Below are 17,756 nucleotides of genomic sequence, written 5' to 3'. Positions count from 1 at the left end.
GGAGGAGCTTGTCCTAGAAACCGTTTATTGAGGTGGGGGCACCTGTCCGGGGGGGCCGGGGCCCTCACAGCAGCACCCTGCGGGGTGCAGGCAGGTCCCAGCGCTGGGGGCTGCACCCCCAGCCCCCCCCGGTGCAGCGGGACCCCACAGGGCAGCAGTGGCGGCCGTCGGAGCAGCAGGAGCCCTATGGAGAGACACAGAGTGAGAAGGGGGTGACGCCATCCTGCCCCCCCCCATAACCCCACACGAACCTGGCTGAAGGGGCAGCACCCCCAGGAGCCCCCCCGGGTGCGGCAGCACCGGTGCCCACCGCGGCAGGAGCGAGCAGCATCGCAGGGCACCGCGGCTGCGGGGTCGGTGCCAGCAGCGCGCAGGGGGGCAGGCCGGGGGGTGGGTGCCCGGGGGGGGGACGTGGGTGCTCCCAGCAGCAGGGTGGGGGTCAGGAGCTTCTCGCAGCTCTGCGTGGCCACGTTGCAGGTGTAGCCCCAGGGGCAGCAGTGCTGGTGGTCCCTGCAGCACACGGCCTGAGAGGGGCAAAGGGGGGGTCAGTGAAGGTCCCAGGCATATGGGGGATCAAGGGGCCTGGGCCTCGGCCACCCCCCAGCCCCAGGGACTGTGCTGGGCCCTGTCCCCAAGGTGCCCACAAAGCCTCCATGGAGGGGCACGCTGATGGAGGTGGGGGTGTCCTGTGTCTCTGTCCCCCCCTCCCAGCTCTGCCTGTCCTCAAAGGGTCTCACCCCCAAGACCCCCCCCCCCCCGTTCCACCCCAACCCCTTGTACCCTGGTACAGCCCCCCCAGACCTGCTCCAGCGGGCAGCACCCCCAGGCCCCGGTGCTGAGCCGGCAGCAGGTGCTGCCCTGGGGACAGCTCTTCTCCTGGTCACACTGCACGTCCCCCCCCCGCCACAGAGCCGGGGTCTTCCGCAGCCAGGGCCGGCGCCCCCCGCCCTGCTGCAGGCAGCTGCCTGCACTTGGGTCGCAGGTATAGCCCTGGGGACAGCAGTGTATGTGGTCGGGGCAGCAGACGGCCTGGGGGGGCAAAGGGAGGGTTAGAGCCCGGCCTTACCCCTCAAGGACAAGCTGTGCTTACTGCTGCCTGCTCCCATCCCAGCCTGGCTCCATCCACACTTTTGGGTGGCTGGGAGGGGATATGGGATACGGGACCCCCCCCCCCCACTCTTGACCCTCCCAGCACTGGGCACAGGAAGGTCCCAAAGGATCCCAGTAGCCTCGTGTCCCTTCATCACCCCCCACCACTGGATGCCCAAACTGGTCCCAGTTAGCAGAGGGGGGCTGACTGGGGGTCCAGCAGCACCCCCCATCCCCATGGGAAGCTGGGGGCATAGGAGCCCTCTTTGTCCCTTCTGGGGAACAGGGGGCATGAGCCCTCCTGCCACCCAGGGGACCCTTTGGGGACAGCCCCCCCATACCTCCTCCAGCGGGCAGCACCCCCATGCCCCCGAGCTGAGCCGGCAGCACGTGTTCCCATCGGGGCAGCTGGTCTCCTGGTCACACTTCACATCCCGTGCTGGGGACAAGGGGACACTCAGAGCCCGTGTCCCCTCCCCAGGCAAGGGCAGGGCATGGGGGGGAGCACTCACCTTTGGGCAGGGATGCCCGGAGGGGTTCCCGGCCCCCCGAGGACGTGCATGTGGAGCGCTCCAGGTCACAGGAGGTGCCCTGAGGGCAGCAGTGCTGCCCATCGCTGCAGCACACGGCCTGCAGGGCAGAGCTGGGTCTGTGCCGCTGCCCCTGGGCCGCACCGGGACACAGCGGGGCCGGGGACAGGATGGGCTGACAGTGTGGGGTGTATGGCACAGGGTGCCTGTGGCGGGGCTGTCACTCACGTTCTGCAGGGGGCAGCAGCCGTACTGCACCGGGGACATCTGGCAGCAGGTAGCACCGTCGGGACAGGCGGAGCGGCCGTCGGGACACAAGACCTGGTGCACTGTAACTGCGGGAACACACACACAGCGTCCCCGTGTCCCCTTCGTGCCCCCCCCATGGGCACCCTCCACCCGGGTGGGGACTCCCGTTACCTGACACCGGGGGCCGGCGCTTCCAGGCGGGGAAGGTGGTGCCCATGGGGGTGTCACCGGTGGGCGAGAGGCAGCGCCCGTGGGCCAGGTCACAGACAGTGGCATGGGGACAGCAGTGCACCTTGTCGGCACAGCACGAGGCCTGCGGGCACCGGACACTTGTCACAGCGACAGCCACACGATGTCCCCCCCACAATGTCCCCATGCCGTGTGACCCCCATACCTGGGGCATGGGGCAGCACCCCCAGGCACCGCTGGCCGTCACACAGCAGGTAGCATCATCGGGACACTCGGACTCTCCGTCGGGACAGGGGACAGCGCGAGGGGCTGTGGAGAGTGGGGACGGGGTGAAGGACCCCCACGTCCTTTCCCGTCCACCCCCAGGCCCATCCGTGTACCCCCACCCACATGTGGCCCCCCTTACCTGGGGGTGTGATGCAGGATTCACCATCAGCGCTGCAACGGGACCCTTGGGGACAGCAGCGGTGGCCATTGGCGCAGGGGACACCCTAGGGAGAGAGAAGGGGGGTGGATGAGGAGGAAAAGCCCCCCGAGAATGGCAGAGAGAAGGGGGAAACTGAGGCACGGTGCAGAGACTCACCTCTGGCAGCGGGCAGCTGCTTGTGTTGGGGCAGGATGAGCCATCCCGGCACAGCACCACACTGCTGGTGTGCAGGACCTGGGCACAGGGGGATGCATGGGGGGGTTACCCAGTGGTGGAGCACCCCGGGACCCCCCTCACCCTGGGCACTCACCGGGGTGGAGGGACACGGCTGCCCATGGCGGCACCAGGCACTGGCTCCAGTCAGGACCAGGCAGAGCAGCAGGAGGGTCCTCATGGTGCTGGTGGCATCTGCGGGCAGCAGAACCCCCCGTGCCTCAGTTTCCCACTCACAAACCGGGGGCAGCTGATCCGTGTCCCGGCACCGCCCCCCCCCCCGGGCCCACTTCCCCTTTCAGCCACGTGCTGGGGCAAACCCCGCTCCCCCCTCCTCACCCACGGCTCCCTCACCCCCCCCCCTCCCCGTGGCTGCTGCGGTGTCTGCCACCCCCCCCCCCCCGTGGCTGCTGCGGTGTCTGCCACCCCCCCCCCCCCCCCCCCCCGTGGCTGCTGCGGTGTCTGCCACCCCCCCCCCGCTCACTTCCAGGATCACTTTCATTTCTCTTTCCAGACGTGGTTTCCACCCCCAGCAGCTGTGGGGGGCGGGGCCCTGTCCCACGTGTCCGGTCCCAAGGAAGGGGCGGCTGTTCTCCCCCCCCCCGGCTCCAAACCGGGGGGAAACTGAGGCAGACCCAGAGACCCCCCCCCGGTACCGGACACACCGCAGAGGTCACTGGGGAGGGGGGGTCACTGTGGGGGGTGCTACTGAAGAGGGTGCCTCCGGACAGAGGGCTCACTGTTCCCAGTGCCCCCCAGTGCCCCCCAGTGCCCCCAGTGCCCAGCAGTAACCTCAGACCCCCCATGGCTCCCACTGTCCCCACAGCCCCCGTGACTCGCAGAGACCCCAGAACCTCCCAGTGCCCCCGTACCCGCTCCCGAGCCCGGTCCCGGTCCCGTTCCCAGTCCCGGTCCCGGTGCCAGCCAGCCGCAAAGCCCCACCCCCTGCTCCCCATTGGCTCATCTGCCCCCTAGCCCCTCTCCTATTGGTCCACTCGGCGAAAAGGGGCGGGAAAACCCGCCTGCTCACCCTTACACCGTACCCCGCCCTCCCCGTCATGTGATGAGGGGTCATATGACCATCGCCACCCGCCGGCTGAGTCCGATGAGTTGTGCAGGTCTCAGCCCGGGGGCACCGGGGCCGGTGCTGGGCCGGGACCACCCACAGCGGCCCTGACCCCCCCCCCCCCCCCCCCCGAACCCCCAGTCCCCGTCTGCACCTGCCTAAGCCCCCACCTGCAGCACCGCACCCCAACCCCCCCCCAACCCACTTCCCTGCGGAGACAGCGCAGGATGCGCCATGAGCAAAGGGGCGTTGGGAGGGGGAACATGCACAGAACCCGGGGCGAGTGCGGAAGGAAGAGCCCCGGGTGGAAGGAGGATCCCAGAGTCACTGATGTACTGCAGAGGACTCTGCACTGGGGGGAGATCTGCAGCCAAGCCACTGGGAACCCTCAGGTTTGGGGGAGAACAAATGACGCTGTTAGTGGGTACAGGAACTGCTTCCTTGGATTTAAACACATTAAAAGGGGAATTAAACAAGTAGGGACAATGCCTGTGATCAGTGACCGGGAAAGGGAAGTGTGGCCTTTCCTTCACCCTCACAAGTGTGGAATCGGCAGGACAGCTTTTACCCATCAAAGTCCCTATCTCCCAGAGCAGCTGCTGCCCTTGCTGGGGAGAGGCGTGTGAACCCAACGGGATGTGCTTTTGGAGAAGGAGGGATTGGGATTCCTACTGCAGAAGAGGCAGCTCCGGAGGCACAAGCATTTCATGGCATCTGGGCTGTGTTTAATGGGGCTCAGCTCTGCCCAAGGGCTCTCAGCAGAATCAATCCAGAATCTGTGGCTTTGTTCAGGCAGACCCCAACCAGCAACACCTGAACCCCCCCAGACCCCCCTTGAACCCAAGGCCCCTCAGACCCCCAAGCCTCTGCCAATCCCCAGCCAAACCCGGCAGACCCCAGATCCCCTCCCACCCCCTTCATCCCCCCAACCTCCCTTGAGCCCCCTCCAGACCCCAAACCCCCCCCAAACCCCCCCCCCGGACCCCCCAACCCCTCCGGGTGCCCCCCACGTTCCCCAGGCACGGCGGTGCCGGGGTCACATGACCGACTGCTCCTGGCGCAGGCTCTCTGCGCCGGGCGGGCGCTCGGGCTCGGCCGCCATGGCCGCCATCCGCAGCACCGCCATGTGCTCCTCCGCCGCCGCCAGCGACCGCTCCACCCAGTGCCGCGCGGAGGGCTGGCGGCAGGCGCTGCGCGTCACCAGCACCAGGTGCGTGACCGACAGCAGCAGCGCTGCGGCCCTGCGGGACCGGGGTCAGCACCGGGGTCAGCACCGGGGACCGACCCGTGTCCAACCTGGCCTTGAGCACTGCCAGGGATGGGGCAGCCACAGCTTCTCTGGGCACCCTGTGCCAGCGCCTCAGCACCCTCACAGGGAACAGCTTCTGCCTCAGAGCTCAGCTCAGTCTCCCCTCTCTTGGGCAGGTTCAAGCCATTCCCCTTGGCCTGTCCCTACATCCCTTGTCCCAAGCCCCTCTCCAGCTTTCCTGCAGCCCCTTTAGGCCCTGGAGCTGCTCTCAGGTCTCCCCTTCTCTTGTCCAGGCTGCCCCAGCCCAGCTCTGTCCCCTGGCTCCAGAGCAGAGCTGCTCCAGCCCTGCAGCATCCCCATGGGCTCTCTGCCCTCGCTCCAGCAGCTCCAGGTTCCAGGGCAGGGCACACAGGGACGTGCCCGGGGGGGGTTCAGCACCTCCAGAGGGGGAGGCTCCACCCGCACCGGGCTCTGCCACCCTCCCTCATGGGAACTGATGCTCGTTGCCTGGGAGTTCATGGCCGCTGCACTGGGCACCACTGGAGACAGTCAGGCACCATCCTGCCTCTGAGCCCTGCACACGGGATCCCCTCTGCGCTCCTCTGCACTAACCAGGCCCAGCTCCTGCTATCTCCTCCCTTAAGAGATGCTCCACACCCCGACCACCCCTGTGGCACCCATGGGTGCCCCCCCCGGCGCTGTCCCCATCCCTCCCGCTGCTGTCATCACCTGGCATCCAGCAGTTTGGGGTCCAGCGGCGGGTACATGGATCTCACCACATCATCCACCCTGCCCATGGGATGCCGTTAACCCCAGAACACCATGGTGACCCCGAGCCCCATCACCCTCCTCGTCACCTGGGGCTGATGCGTTTGGCCACCACGATGATGTCCCCGAGGCTGGCCGGGGACTTCACGCGGGCACCCGAGCCCATGGTCATGGCCACCAGCTTCTCTGTCAGCGTGTGGCAGATCTGTGGGGGGGGGACAATGGGAGTGGGGCCAGGGCAGGCGCTCGGTGCCAGCGGTGCCAACGCAGGGACTCACCTTCAGGATGGCGATGCAGTGGGACACCAGACCCCTGCAGAGAAGGAGGGTGGGAATCCAGGCTGACCCCCCCATCCTCACCCCATGTGTCCCCCACTGCATCCCTGCCCACACCCCGTGTGCCCCAGGTCTTTGGGGACATTCCCATCCAGAGACCAGCTTGGTGACCCCAACTCTCTGCTACCTGCACCCCATGATGGGGGTGTCACTACATGGGGGTCCCCAGCAGTGGGGTACTCATGCACACACTTACGAGGCGTCCTCGACCCAGTCCTCGTTCTCCAGGATGGCCTCGATGTGCGGGTTGGTGATGACCACATCGTCCAGCTCCAGCTCTGAGGGCTCTGATGGTGTCTCAGAAGTCCCCATGAGGTCCACAATGGGTCTGTTGGGGACATGGGACATCCGTGGGGACAGGGACACCTCCTTGTGCTCCCCTTCCCAGCCCCCTGCTGATGCTGGATGTGTGCCCAGCATTGTCCCCCTGGTGATGCTGACATGTCCCAGCACCGTCCCCAGTCCATGGGCTTGGAGACCCCCTCACCCGATGGGGATGGGGACACCACCATCGCTGTGGTCACTCACTTGGTGTCGTAGTGGTGCCGGAGGTCCTTGGGGTGGCAGTACCGCTGCCGGCACACCACCACCAGCGCCACGAAGGATGCCAGGAAGATGGTGGCCAGCACCCCGATGGCCACGATGACAACCGTCTCCATGGCAGGTCCCAGGCAGGGGGAGGCTCAGGCATCCGGTGCCATCCCAGCACAGTGGGGTCTGTTATGAGGGAGGGACTGGGGAGGGCTTGGGGACGCCACGGGTGCTCTCCCCTTCCCCTGCACCCAGAGCCCTGTCCGGGACCTGGTGTCACCCACAGACGGATCCCTGCCCCAGGGGGTCCTTCCAGATGGGGACTGGGGGGAAAGGGGTGATGCTGGGTGCAGGGTGAGAAGGATTTGGCCACGGTACCTGGGGGGCTGCCCCCATCCTGGCACCATGGTCATGGTGACATGGGGCCAGGTCTGGGCCATGTGGGGCTGCGGGGACCCCCAAAACCCATCCCTATGGGATCACAGGGACATCCAGAGTTTTGTCCCTGTGCAGACCTCCCAAGCTTGATCCTTAGGAGTCCCTCAGAGCCTGGACCTGTGCGGACCCCCCCAGACTGGTCTCTATAAGGACCCCCAGAGCTTGGCCCCCATCCCTATGGGACTCCCAGAGCCTGGTCCCTATGGGAACCCCAAAGCCCTGTCCGTGTGGGTCCCTCCCAGTGCAGCTGTGGGTCTGCAGCCCCGTCCCTGGTGCAGGACATTGGCCATGCCAGGCCCAGGGGACACCAACCTGGGAAAGAGCTGCTGGGACCCCCATCACCACACGGGACACGCAGTGGGTCCCCACTGGGTGCTCTCTCTGTAGTGGGGGGCACAGGACCCCCCCCCCCTCACCCTCCCTACCTGCTGCCAGCCGGAGCCACCGCGGACACAGGGACACGGGGACGGTGCCACTTCCGCACCGGGCACAGCAAACACCGACCTTTACACTGTGACTAATGCCTGGGCCCCCCCACGGGGGGTGTGCCCCACATGCCCCCCCCAGACCCTCCAGCCCCACTCCCACCTCTTCTTCTCCCTCAATCCCATTGGAAGTTCAGCCAAGTTTGGTGGTTTGGATGGAATTCCCAGCCCGGGTGCACTTGTCTGTGGCCCGGGGGGGGGGGGGGGGGGGGGGGGGGGGGCACACACACACACACACACACTGTGGCCTTGTACCCCCCTTCCCACTGGGATTAATGCCTTAAGAGGGATTTTGGCCACTAAACCAGGTTCTGCGCTGTAACCTCCTGGTGCCTGGTCCTGGAGGGGGGGACACAGCCACGGGGGCCTTGTGAGGCTCTGGGGGGTCTGGGGGTGCCCAATGAGGCTCGGGGAGGGATGTTTGCTATTGGGGGTGTCCGGGGGGGGGGGGGGGTCCCTGCTGCTGGCTCGAGGCGGTGCCTGGTCCTGCGGAGCCCCGGCTGCAGGAGGCGGGGGGCAGGGGCTGTGGGGGTCCCGCATGTGTCGGGGGGGGGCTGGGGGGGTGGGTGCGGGACATCAGCCCCGGCGGCCCCGTACGGCCCGGGGGGGGTCACTCGGGGGGTCCGATGTGGGTTCGTGCCCCCCCCGTCTCCCCGTCCCCTCTGTACCTGGAGCCGCTCCGCGGCAGCCGCGCTCAAGATGGAGCCCGTCGGGGGCCGCGGAGCGGGGCCCTGTCCCAGCCCTGCCCCCGGAGCGGCACCGCCCCGACGGGACCCCGGCCCGGCCCCCCCGCCCCGCCCCGGAGGGGCCCTCGGGGGACGGAGCCTCCGCTTCGTGCCCCGGAGAACCGGCCCTGCTCCCCCGGAGCATCCCCTCGGGCTCCAGAGCATCCCTCGGGCTCCAGAGCATCCCCTCGGGCTCCAGAGCATCTCCAGACGTCCCTGCTGCTTCCCGAAGTGCCCCAAAGCTTCCTCGTTTCCCTGCCGTGCCCTTTAGTGTCCCCAGTGTCCCAATGCATTTGTGTCCCTCGCTGCCCCTCCTGCATCCCAGCCCATCCTGCTTGCATTCCAGATTTCCCCCATCATGACCCAAAGTGTGCTCACCTGAGAGCTGACCCTGGGTGATGGACGCTCGTGTCCTGCTGGTCACATTGCTCTTGTCACCCATCCCTGCGGTCTGTGGGGACACACTGGCCATGGCACGGGGCTTGGCAGTGCCAGCCAGGAAAGGTGCCCCAAGGCACCACCATGGCCAGAGGTCTCACTCCCCTGGGGATGTCACAGTCATCTTGTCCTCATGGATGGTGAGGGCATCACCATAGTCTCATCCCTGAGCCCCCATGGTGCCACCATCATCCCCAGGGATGTCCCCATGCCCCTCCAGCAAAGCCTTGTCCTCTGAACTGGCTCTTTATTTGGGAATATGGCATTGGGATCCTGCTGGACGCTGGCTCCAGCCATGGCACCCACAGGCACTGCCTGGCCAGGGATGCTGGGTCTCTGTCACTGGTGCCACACGACTCCATTGTCCCCTCCTGACCAAAAGGGACCCCCAAACTCCACACATGTCCCGGGGCTCAGCCTCTGTGGGTTCAGCAGAGGAGGATGGGGTGCTCCGGGTGCCCTCAGCTCCAGCAGCCATCCCTCGAGCTGCACCCTGAGCGAGCCGGGCCCCACACAGCCCTTCACGGAGCCCACCATTGCCATGTCCGAGGTGACCCTGAGATGCTGCTCCTTCATGTCCCCACTGTGGGGCTTGTCCCCGCGCGGCCCCAGGGCGTTCTAGCCGTCAGGGAAGATGTAGCTGTACTGGTTGAGGATGTGCTCCACCACCTGGTTCTGGAACACCATGTGCATGGCCATGTTGCCCTCCTCGCTGGAGGGGCGCAGCAGTGTGGGGCCAAAGACAATGGCGATGCTCTGCACTGACATGCGGTTCTCCTCCTTGTACTCGATAACCCTGCGGGGACAAAGGACAGTGTTACCAGGCCTGTATCCAAACCCAGGTCCTGTCCCTCTCCTTGCACCAGGCTGGGTCTGGGGGAGTGAGGAGGTGTCACCTGCAGAGGTGCTGGAACAGGACCCTCATGGTGTCGTGGTGGGCAGGCGGCAGGGAGGACACCAGCTCACGGATGCACCAGCTCCGCCGCACCGGGTCCTGCATCTCTGCCAGGGGAGGGGACACATGGTGGCTGCTGGCTCCGGCAGCCAGAGCATCCAACCTTGTCCCTGTTCCCCCTGTCCTTGTCATTGCCCCATCCCCATCCCATCCCAATCCCTGTTCCCATCCCAGCCCTGTCCTGCGCCTCACTGATGGCAGCGATGAACTGCTCGAAGTGGCTGAAGGGGACGAGCGGCTCGGGCAGCTCGCGGAGGAAGAGCTTCAGTGCTCCGGTGACCACGTGGATGTCCTCCCAGCGCCCGTCATCCAGGTCCAGCTGCTCGTCTGCAGGACAGGGCAGCACCTCAGGTGGGTCCAGGGCCCCGCAGGGGGCCCCGTCCCATCCCTCTCCATGGGTTCCATCCCCTTTGTCTCCTGGTGGCACCGCGGGTGCCCTCACCATGCTCCACTTTGTAGCGCAGTTTCTGGATGGTGGCCAGGTTGCCGCTGACGCGGTACAGCCCATCGATGTCCAGGCCTGGCAGAGGACAATGGTGGTGATGGGGGAAAGCTCCTGGTACACCACAACCCATGGGATGTGTCACCAGCCGCCATCGAGGCCGCTCTGGGTACCCACAATGTCCCAACACCCCCATGGCCCCAGGGAAAACCCAGCCATCAAATGAAGGCTTCACCCAGGGCTGTCCCCCTGCTGGTGTCCCCATCCCGGTGTCCCCATGCCGGTGTCCCCATGCTGGTGTCCCCATGCTGGTGTCCCCATGCCGGTGTCCCCGTCCCGGTGTCCCCATGCCGGTGTCCCCATGCTGGTGTCCCCACCATGGTACCTCTCCTCTCCACGGTCTGGATGCACTGCAGGACGAAGCGCGGCACCGTGCCCCGCTCCCGCTCACACAACACCTGCAGGGAGCAGCCGAAGACCTGGTCTGGGAGAGACAACAGGGACTTGAGCATGAGAGGTGACACCAACGGTGTCCTGGGGGGGGGGACAGGGCCGGGGACACTGCAGAGGGTCCTGTTCCCATAGAGCTGTGACACTGCGGGGGCTGGAGGTAATGGGACATGCCCAAGCCTATCACCAAGATGTCGGGTCAGGCTTGGTCCCCAACCCCAGCCTTGGTTCTCCCTGCTCCCCTTCCAGCCTGGGGATGACCTAAGGGGGTTCAAACACCCACCTTTGATGTAGCCCCTCTCCCGCAGGGACTGCAGCGTCGGCCGCCTCTGCAGGAACTTGCGGAGCTTGTTCCGGACTCTGCTGGAGTCGCTCTCGCCACCGGCATTGCCCATCACTGCTGGGGACAGGGCAAACATCAGCATCATGCCAAGGGATCGGGGTGCTGCTGGTCCCACCACCCCAGGGAACTGCCAGTGCCACCATGTAGGGATGGGGACACAGACTGGATGGGGTGGGATAGGGATGAGGATGGAGACGCAGATGGGGACAGGGATGGGATGGGATGGTCCCTGTGCTGCTGTGCCTGAGCTCACCTGCCCTCTTCTCTTCACCACCTCCCAGCTTCTCCCGGGAGCCAAACTCAGCCCCACTCTCGGCATCCTCATCTCCAGAGAGGTCGGTGCCCTGTGAAGGGGCAGCGTGAGCCCCTGTGCCCATCCCCGTGGCCACGGGGCAGGGGGCCCTGCTCACCAGCCTCCCGATGCTGTCGGCGATCGCCTTGTGCCAGGCAGCGATGATCCCATCCGAGTCGTGCTGGATGAGGAACTCGGAGCCCTCCCGTGTCCTCAGCTGCGGGAGCAGTGGGCAGAGGTCAAGGGGGGTTGTGGCTGAGAACAGCGCCCAGCTCATTGCACCAATGAGCACAACTGGTGCTGTTTGCTGGTGAGGGGAAACCTCCTCCCTGTGCAAGGCCCGAGTGGAAAACCCCTCTGGGAGCCAGAATGTGGCCTGGTGCCCTCCAGGCTGAGCTGGGCTGGTTCAGGGGTTGTTGGTGGGGGCTGGAGCTGGGGGAGCATTCGGGTCCCTGCCAACCCAAAGCAGGCTGGGATCCTAGGACACCTCCATGCCCCCAGGGAAGGGACAGTGGCTGACAGCACAGCGTGTGCCTTGACTCCCAGCATGGGGACGTGTTCCAGTGTCCCACTGCCACCAACCCCAGCACGTCCGCACCACTGCTGGCATCACCCGGGCAGGTGCTGGCATCACCCGGGCAGGCGCTGGCATCACCCGGGCAGGCGCTGGCATCACCCCTGCCCCAGGTACGGACCCTGGTGTGTGACCCATGGCCCCAGGTCTCCACCTCACCTCCAGAACGTGCTTCCTGCTGGACTTGTCCCTGCCGGCCCAGGCCAGGGTGGCCCCGCGCAGCTCCAGGGTGTGCTCAGGGGTGGTCAGGGTGCTGGGGTGCCGCTGCTGGAGCAAGGGGGTGAGGGTGGCACCGGTGGCACCTGCCCTCAGGGGACCGCGGGGTCCTGGGGGTGTCCCCCCATCCAGAGGGGCCGGTATGGTAACCATGCCCTCCCATGGCACCGGTGTCTGCAGGACCAGGGCACATTGCTGCTGTGGGGGGGGTCATGGTCAGCAGCCTGGGGGCAGCCGGGTCCTGAGCCGCTGCCAGCTCATGGGGCACCCCCGGCACTGCCCGGGGACCGCAGCGGTGTCCAGCTTTAGGGTGGCAGCATTACAGGGACAGGAATCCAGGGATGGGACAGTCCCTTGGTGTTCATGGGGGAGGTTTGGCTCTCCCCATGCCCTGGGCTCCGACGCTTCAGCTGCCTCCATCCAGGCTCTCCCCAACCCCTGTTTCTGCTGCAGACAGGGCCCAGCACCCACATCCCAGCAGTGGGTCCCCAGCACCCACATCCCAGCAGTGGGTCCCCAGCACCCACCTCCCAGCAGTGGGTCCCCAGCACCCACATCCCAGCAGTGGGTCCCCAGCACCCACATCCCAGCAGTGGGTCCCCAGCACCCACATCCCAGCAGTGGGTCCCTCCCCTGCCGCCATCACCGGCGGTGTCGCAAGACCCACGGCAGCTTCTGCATCCGGTGGCACCCGGTGCTGGCTCTTGGGGGGGGGCAGGGCCCACTTCCCCCTGCTCCTTGTGGGGCTCCTCGGGGTGCCCCAGCACCGGCTCCAGGTCCCGCATGGGGCAATGTGTGTGTGTGAGGAGACATGAGTGGTCCTGGCTCCATCCCTTGGGTGCTGGCCCCACCAAAGCCACTGGGCTCTTACCAAGGCACCAGCGGCTGAGTGCTTGGAGTCCTTGAAGAAGGTGAGGATCCCTCCCTCCAGCACAGTCCAGGAGGAGCTCCAGTTCTTCCTGGGGAGCAGGGGGGGTCACACAGGGACAGCAGAGCCCATGGCTCCTCTGCCCCCAGGGCTCCCTCATCCCCATCGGCACCGCAGGAGCTGGGATGCTCTTACCGGATCCGTTTCCCCCTGTCCATCGTCCTGGTCCTGTTGAGCACCCCGGCTTTTTCAAGGCTCTTCAGCTGGAAGGCAAAGGGGGTATAGGGGGGTCAGGTTTGACCCTGCCTTGCATGGTGCGGGGTGGGGAAGGGCCAGGCTCCCTCCCCTGGTCCTCACCCACCTTGTCCTCCCTGGGTGCCGGTGGTGCAGTGAGGACCCCACTGTCCAGGCTGGAGCTGCTGCTGGCCCGGGCCGGGCGGCCCCATGGCCCCTGGAAGGGGAGGGTGATGCTCATGTGAGATGGGTGCTGGGCCCTGCACCCCCTGCACCACTGAGAGTGCCCGACCCTGCAGGCACCCCTGCCCCCAGCCCTGTCCCCACTGCCATCCTCATCCCCATTCCTATTCCCATCGCTGCCCATATACCCATCCCCATCCCATTCCCATCCATCCCTGTTCCCATCCCATACCGTGTCGGAGGCAAGGTGCTCGGGGCAGAATATGCTCCCCTCGGGGTGGCTGTGCCCAAACCAGCTTGAGGCTGAGCCCAGCTCTTCGTGGCTCCTTGGGGACGTGTAGAGAGCTGCCTCCTGATCATAGGAGCCCACTGGCGAGCAGTACATGGGATAACTCTCCAGCTCATCTGGAGACAGGTTGGGATAATCTGTTTCTGGAGTGGGTGGCTGGAGAGAAGAGCCAGGTCAAGATCTTGTGTCCCACCCAGAGCATCTGCATCCCCAAGCCGTGACCAGCCCCAGCTCCATCATCTCCATCCCCAATCCTGTCCCTGTCTCCATCCCCGTCTCCATCCCTGTATCTCCATCATCTCCATCCCCAATCCTGTCCCTGTCTCCATCCCCGTCTCCATCCCTGTATCTCCATCCCCATCACCCTGCACTGCTGGGTGCTCACCCTCTGCTCCATGGCTCCGTACCGCGTCCCCCCGGGGTGCATGCCCTGCGCTCCTCCGGTGTCGGGGGGGTCCCACGACGTCTCACCTGTCACCCAATTATAGAAATAAGCCTGTCCGCTGCCTTCATCCATGAGCTGCTCCCACTCGGAACACCGCAGGCTGCATGGCGAGCGGGCGGCAGAGGCCATGGGACTCACTCCATCTGCCTGCCCAAAGGGACAATCCCACGTGGTCTCGCCCGTCACGGGGTTATAGTAAAACAAGTGTCCAGTGTCCGTGTCCGTGTGGGTTTCCCAATCCCAACTGGAGCTGATGGGCTCCTCCGGGCCCGAGCCGGCGCCGGCTGCTTCCCGCAGCTCCTGGAGGTTGAGGTAGATGGGAGCAGGAGGCTCCTCTGGCTCCGGCTGTGCCTGACGGGGACATGGATGTGAGCCATGGGGCAGGGGTGCTGGGGACGGCACCAGGGGGTCGTGGAGCTGGACCCTGCCCTGCTGCGGCTGCCGGGGCCTCCGTCCTCCCATAGGTGAGAGGCTGGTTTGGGTTGGAAGGGACCTCAGAGCTCCCCCAGCTCCAACCCCTGATGGGCAGGGACCCCTTCAGCAGAGCAGCAGCCCAGCCCCTGCCCCTTCACAGCCATCAGCACCCTCAGCTCCAGCACCCTGCGCCATGTCCAGCACCACCCACCAGCACCCATGGCCCCGTCAGCTCGACCTGCTGGGAGCAGAGCCGGGTGCTCAGGCCAACAACCCCATCACAGCACCCCAAAGCAGGACCCTGAGCACCTCACGGGGTAGGACACATCCCCATGGCCGGGTGGGGGGGTCCCCTCCTGGCACCCTTTGCTCTCTGCAGCTTTACAGCCCCAGAGCCTCCCTGCAACGGCTGGGGACAAAGTTCCCCAACCGTGGCCCTTCCTGGCAGTGGGGGGGGACAGCGATGGAATGTGCCCCCCCCGACACCCTGGAGCAGAGCGGGACAATGGATCGAGCATCCCCAGGGACACCCCATCACCCCCCATGACCCCCCTGCCACGGGGAGCAGAGCTGGAAATGCAGCACAAGAGGCCCCCATTCTCTTGGGGGGTCATGGGGGGTGACAATGGGGGACCCAGCACAGAGCTCCCCCCCTCTCTCCCATGGGTGCATCCCCAGGGGGGTTCCCCCAACACCTCCACCCCAGCACACCCATGGGTGCTCCCTACCTGCCCCATGTGCACCCTGCTCTGTGCCCACTGCCCCTGGTCACCCATGGCGGGGGGCACCGAGGGGGCACCGGGAGGCTCCGTTCGCACCGATGGCGCCTGTGCCGGGCCCAGCGCCTGCTGCGCTTCCTGCTCGGGTTCAGGGGCGGAAGAGGCGCCTCCGAGCGGGGCCTCGGGGCACAACCGGAGGGTTTGGGGGTGCTGTGACCCCCGGGGAAACCAAACCCAACCGAGCCGGGAGCGCAGCGGGATGATGCTGTGCTGGGGATGCAGCCGGTGCTACACCCCCCATGGTTTGCCCCTCTGGCATCGTGCTGTGGCACCAGAACAGGGGTGAGCCAGGGGTGCTGTGTCCCCCAGCACCGGGATCAGGGTGACCCAGCAGCTGTGGTGGCACAGGGACATGGTGGCACACAGACACGGTGGTACATGGACACGGTGGCCAGGCCAAGGCAGCACCACTGCTACCAGCACCGGTTGGTTTTGGTGCTGGGTGGGATGTGGTGGTGGCACCGGGGTTGGGGACCACAGTGGGGACCTCCTGGGTGGGGGTTCAGTGGCTTTGGTTGTGTCCCAGGGGTTAACCCAGCACAATTGGGGCTGCAGCGTGGGAAATGGGGTCAAACATGATCCCTGGTCACCAACACCCCCTTCCGCCAGTGAAACATCCCCTGGGCAGCACAACCCCCAGAGGGGGGGATGTGGGGGCTTGGGGGGGCTGCGGGCACCCTAAGGAGAGGGGAAGGAGAGGGACACAAGGACATGGGACTCCCCCTCACTGTCACCATCTGACCCCGTGTCTGTGGTTGGGGGGACCCCCCCACCCGTGGGTGCCCCCCCCAGAAGGGTGCTGGGGAGGACCCCTCGCTACTTACTGGCATAGGGAGAACGCTGGTTTTGGGGTGACGCGGGCCCCCTTATCTGGGGTGCAGCCGGCACCCACCCCCGGCCATGGGTGCTGCACCCATGGGTGAGACACGGGCCCTGGGGAGGAGCCGCAGCGCTTCCCTGTTAACCCCTTTCTGCCTCCTCTCACTGGGAATGCTGCTGGGATGGGGGCACACACCTGAAAGAGGCCCCCAGGGCCAGGGGCATGGGGGTGAGGCACAGAAGGTGCTTGGGGTGGGTGCTCATGTGGGGGTCATTCCCCCCCGCGGTAAACGCTGGCAGCTCTGGGGGTTTGGGTCCTGGGGTCAGCTCAATGGGGGGGCACGGGGGTCCTGGTGGTGGCAGTGGTGCTGGGCTCACAGCGCTGTGCTGGGGGCACCTGAGCAGGCAGAGGACAGAGCAGCCCCCCCCCCAAGGGGTCAGCACAAGGGGCCGGGGCCGTACCTGAGCTGCGGGGCCGGGGCCCCGGCTCCTCCCGGCCACGTCCCGGTCCCTGCCGGGGGCACAGAGGGTCTCGGAGCGGCTTTTGCCGAGGGGGCGAACGCGTCCAGGGGGGTCCCCGTGCGAGCCGGGGCTGGGGGCACCGCGCGGCGCTGGGGACACCCGGGCCAGGTCATCCAGGGAGTGCGAGGGGCGAACGGGGTCCGGGAGACGTGGGGGGGCCCGAAGAGAGCTGAGAAGCGGAGGCGAATCCGTCCTGGGCACCGGATCCGTCCTGGGCACCGGATCCCTCCCGGGCACCGGATCCGTCCTGGGCACCGGATCCCTCCCGGGCACAGAGCAGCCCCTCTCCGGCTCTTTCGTTTCGGTGGCTCCGATGAACCGATACTCGAAGGCTGGTGCTTGCTGCGGGATGAGCATGGTCGGATCCATCCTGCTGTATCCCTTTGGGGATGGGTCGAGCGGGGCTGGAGTGGCAATGGGGGGCAGCTCCTTCACGTACTGGGCAGGGATGTAGAAGGGCCGCGCGTCCCCGCTCCTCTTGACGTGCCACCAGTGGTGGTTGGTTCTCTTCAGCAGGACATAGCGCTCGTTTGGTTTGATGGAGACCAAGGTCCCGTCCTTGGCTCGGTACTCGAAGCCGTATTCCACCAGCACCAGCGCCTCCTCCGCGGGCACCGCCGCCTCCATGGCTGCTCCGGCACCTCTGCCTGTGGGATATGGGGCAGGGAAGGGGTGAGGGCAGCTCCCAACCCCTTTGGGGCGTGTGGGAACCACGCTGGGGGCTCCCGGCTCAGCCTCAGCCCCACGGAGCCACAAACCACCCAAACCTGCCCCAAACCGCGCCGGGGGTCGCTGTGTGCCCTCACCCCATCCTCCAGACCCCAAAGCCACTGAACCCCAGGTCCCACAGCCCCGAGGCCCCAAACCCCACCTCCAGCGGTGCTGGGTGCGCGGCAGCAGGTCCCGCTCGTGCCCGTGGGTCCCGCTCGTGCCCGTGGGTCCCGCTCGTGCCTGCGCTGGGCTGGTCCCGACTCGTCCCGGTTTCCTGCTGCGCCGATGGACGGGGCGGGCTTGGGGCCGGTGCTGGGTGCCCGGCCCCATGAGCAGGGGGGTCCCGGCCGGGTCCTCCCCACGGGGGGGGGGGGGAGGACGGTGCTGGAGGAAGCGGCTCCTCGGGAGGTTCCTGCTGCAGGAAGGGCCCTGCCCCACGGCTCAGCCGGGATCTCACCGCTGCCGCCGGATCCCGCACGGCCTCGCTG

General features: G+C 66.7%; 3 protein-coding genes across 8 annotated transcripts; all 3 read right to left on the bottom strand.

Moving 5' to 3' along the window:
- Window positions 1-11: 11 nt before the first annotated feature.
- Window positions 12-3,630, bottom strand: GRN (granulin precursor). The gene is made up of 12 exons (XM_034070170.1): window positions 3,570-3,630; window positions 2,795-2,892; window positions 2,641-2,718; window positions 2,464-2,548; window positions 2,263-2,366; window positions 2,040-2,181; window positions 1,848-1,954; window positions 1,602-1,719; window positions 1,431-1,528; window positions 802-1,029; window positions 252-524; window positions 12-184 (listed from the first exon to the last, which is right to left on the bottom strand). Exons 2-12 carry the CDS (start codon window positions 2,876-2,878, stop codon window positions 65-67), a joined length of 1,437 nt encoding a protein of 478 aa, XP_033926061.1. The 5' UTR covers window positions 2,879-2,892; window positions 3,570-3,630; the 3' UTR covers window positions 12-64.
- A 1,135-nt stretch (window positions 3,631-4,765) lies between these two features.
- On the bottom strand, window positions 4,766-8,301 carry TMEM98 (transmembrane protein 98). Of its 2 annotated transcripts, XM_034070270.1 has the most exons (7): window positions 8,238-8,301; window positions 6,644-6,832; window positions 6,312-6,443; window positions 6,059-6,092; window positions 5,870-5,985; window positions 5,742-5,801; window positions 4,766-5,004 (listed from the first exon to the last, which is right to left on the bottom strand). In XM_034070270.1, exons 2-7 carry the CDS (start codon window positions 6,772-6,774, stop codon window positions 4,800-4,802), a joined length of 678 nt encoding a protein of 225 aa, XP_033926161.1. In that variant the 5' UTR covers window positions 6,775-6,832; window positions 8,238-8,301; the 3' UTR covers window positions 4,766-4,799. The 2 variants fall into 2 exon arrangements, with proteins under 2 accessions (XP_033926161.1, XP_033926162.1); XM_034070271.1 differs by lacking the exon at window positions 8,238-8,301 and having other exon boundaries at window positions 6,644-7,608.
- A 658-nt stretch (window positions 8,302-8,959) lies between these two features.
- Window positions 8,960-17,637, bottom strand: ARHGAP27 (Rho GTPase activating protein 27). 5 transcript variants are annotated; one of them, XM_034070266.1, is made up of 16 exons: window positions 17,429-17,620; window positions 16,498-17,204; window positions 13,964-14,374; window positions 13,522-13,734; window positions 13,234-13,323; window positions 13,068-13,135; window positions 12,876-12,963; window positions 11,948-12,055; window positions 11,333-11,431; window positions 11,176-11,266; window positions 10,863-10,976; window positions 10,515-10,613; window positions 10,130-10,207; window positions 9,880-10,014; window positions 9,629-9,734; window positions 8,960-9,528 (listed from the first exon to the last, which is right to left on the bottom strand). In XM_034070266.1, exons 2-16 carry the CDS (start codon window positions 17,182-17,184, stop codon window positions 9,351-9,353), a joined length of 2,565 nt encoding a protein of 854 aa, XP_033926157.1. In that variant the 5' UTR covers window positions 17,185-17,204; window positions 17,429-17,620; the 3' UTR covers window positions 8,960-9,350. The 5 variants fall into 5 exon arrangements, with proteins under 5 accessions (XP_033926157.1, XP_033926158.1, XP_033926159.1 ...); XM_034070267.1 differs by having other exon boundaries at window positions 11,948-12,052; XM_034070268.1 differs by having other exon boundaries at window positions 11,176-11,431; window positions 17,429-17,637.
- Window positions 17,638-17,756: the final 119 nt, after the last annotated feature.

The sequence above is a fragment of the Melopsittacus undulatus genome, chromosome 17 (genome assembly GCF_012275295.1).
Source record: "Melopsittacus undulatus isolate bMelUnd1 chromosome 17, bMelUnd1.mat.Z, whole genome shotgun sequence".
Classification (NCBI taxonomy): domain Eukaryota; kingdom Metazoa; phylum Chordata; class Aves; order Psittaciformes; family Psittaculidae; genus Melopsittacus; species Melopsittacus undulatus.
The sequence above is the reverse complement of the archived record's forward strand: the minus strand, read 5'-3'. Positions and strand labels throughout refer to the sequence as shown.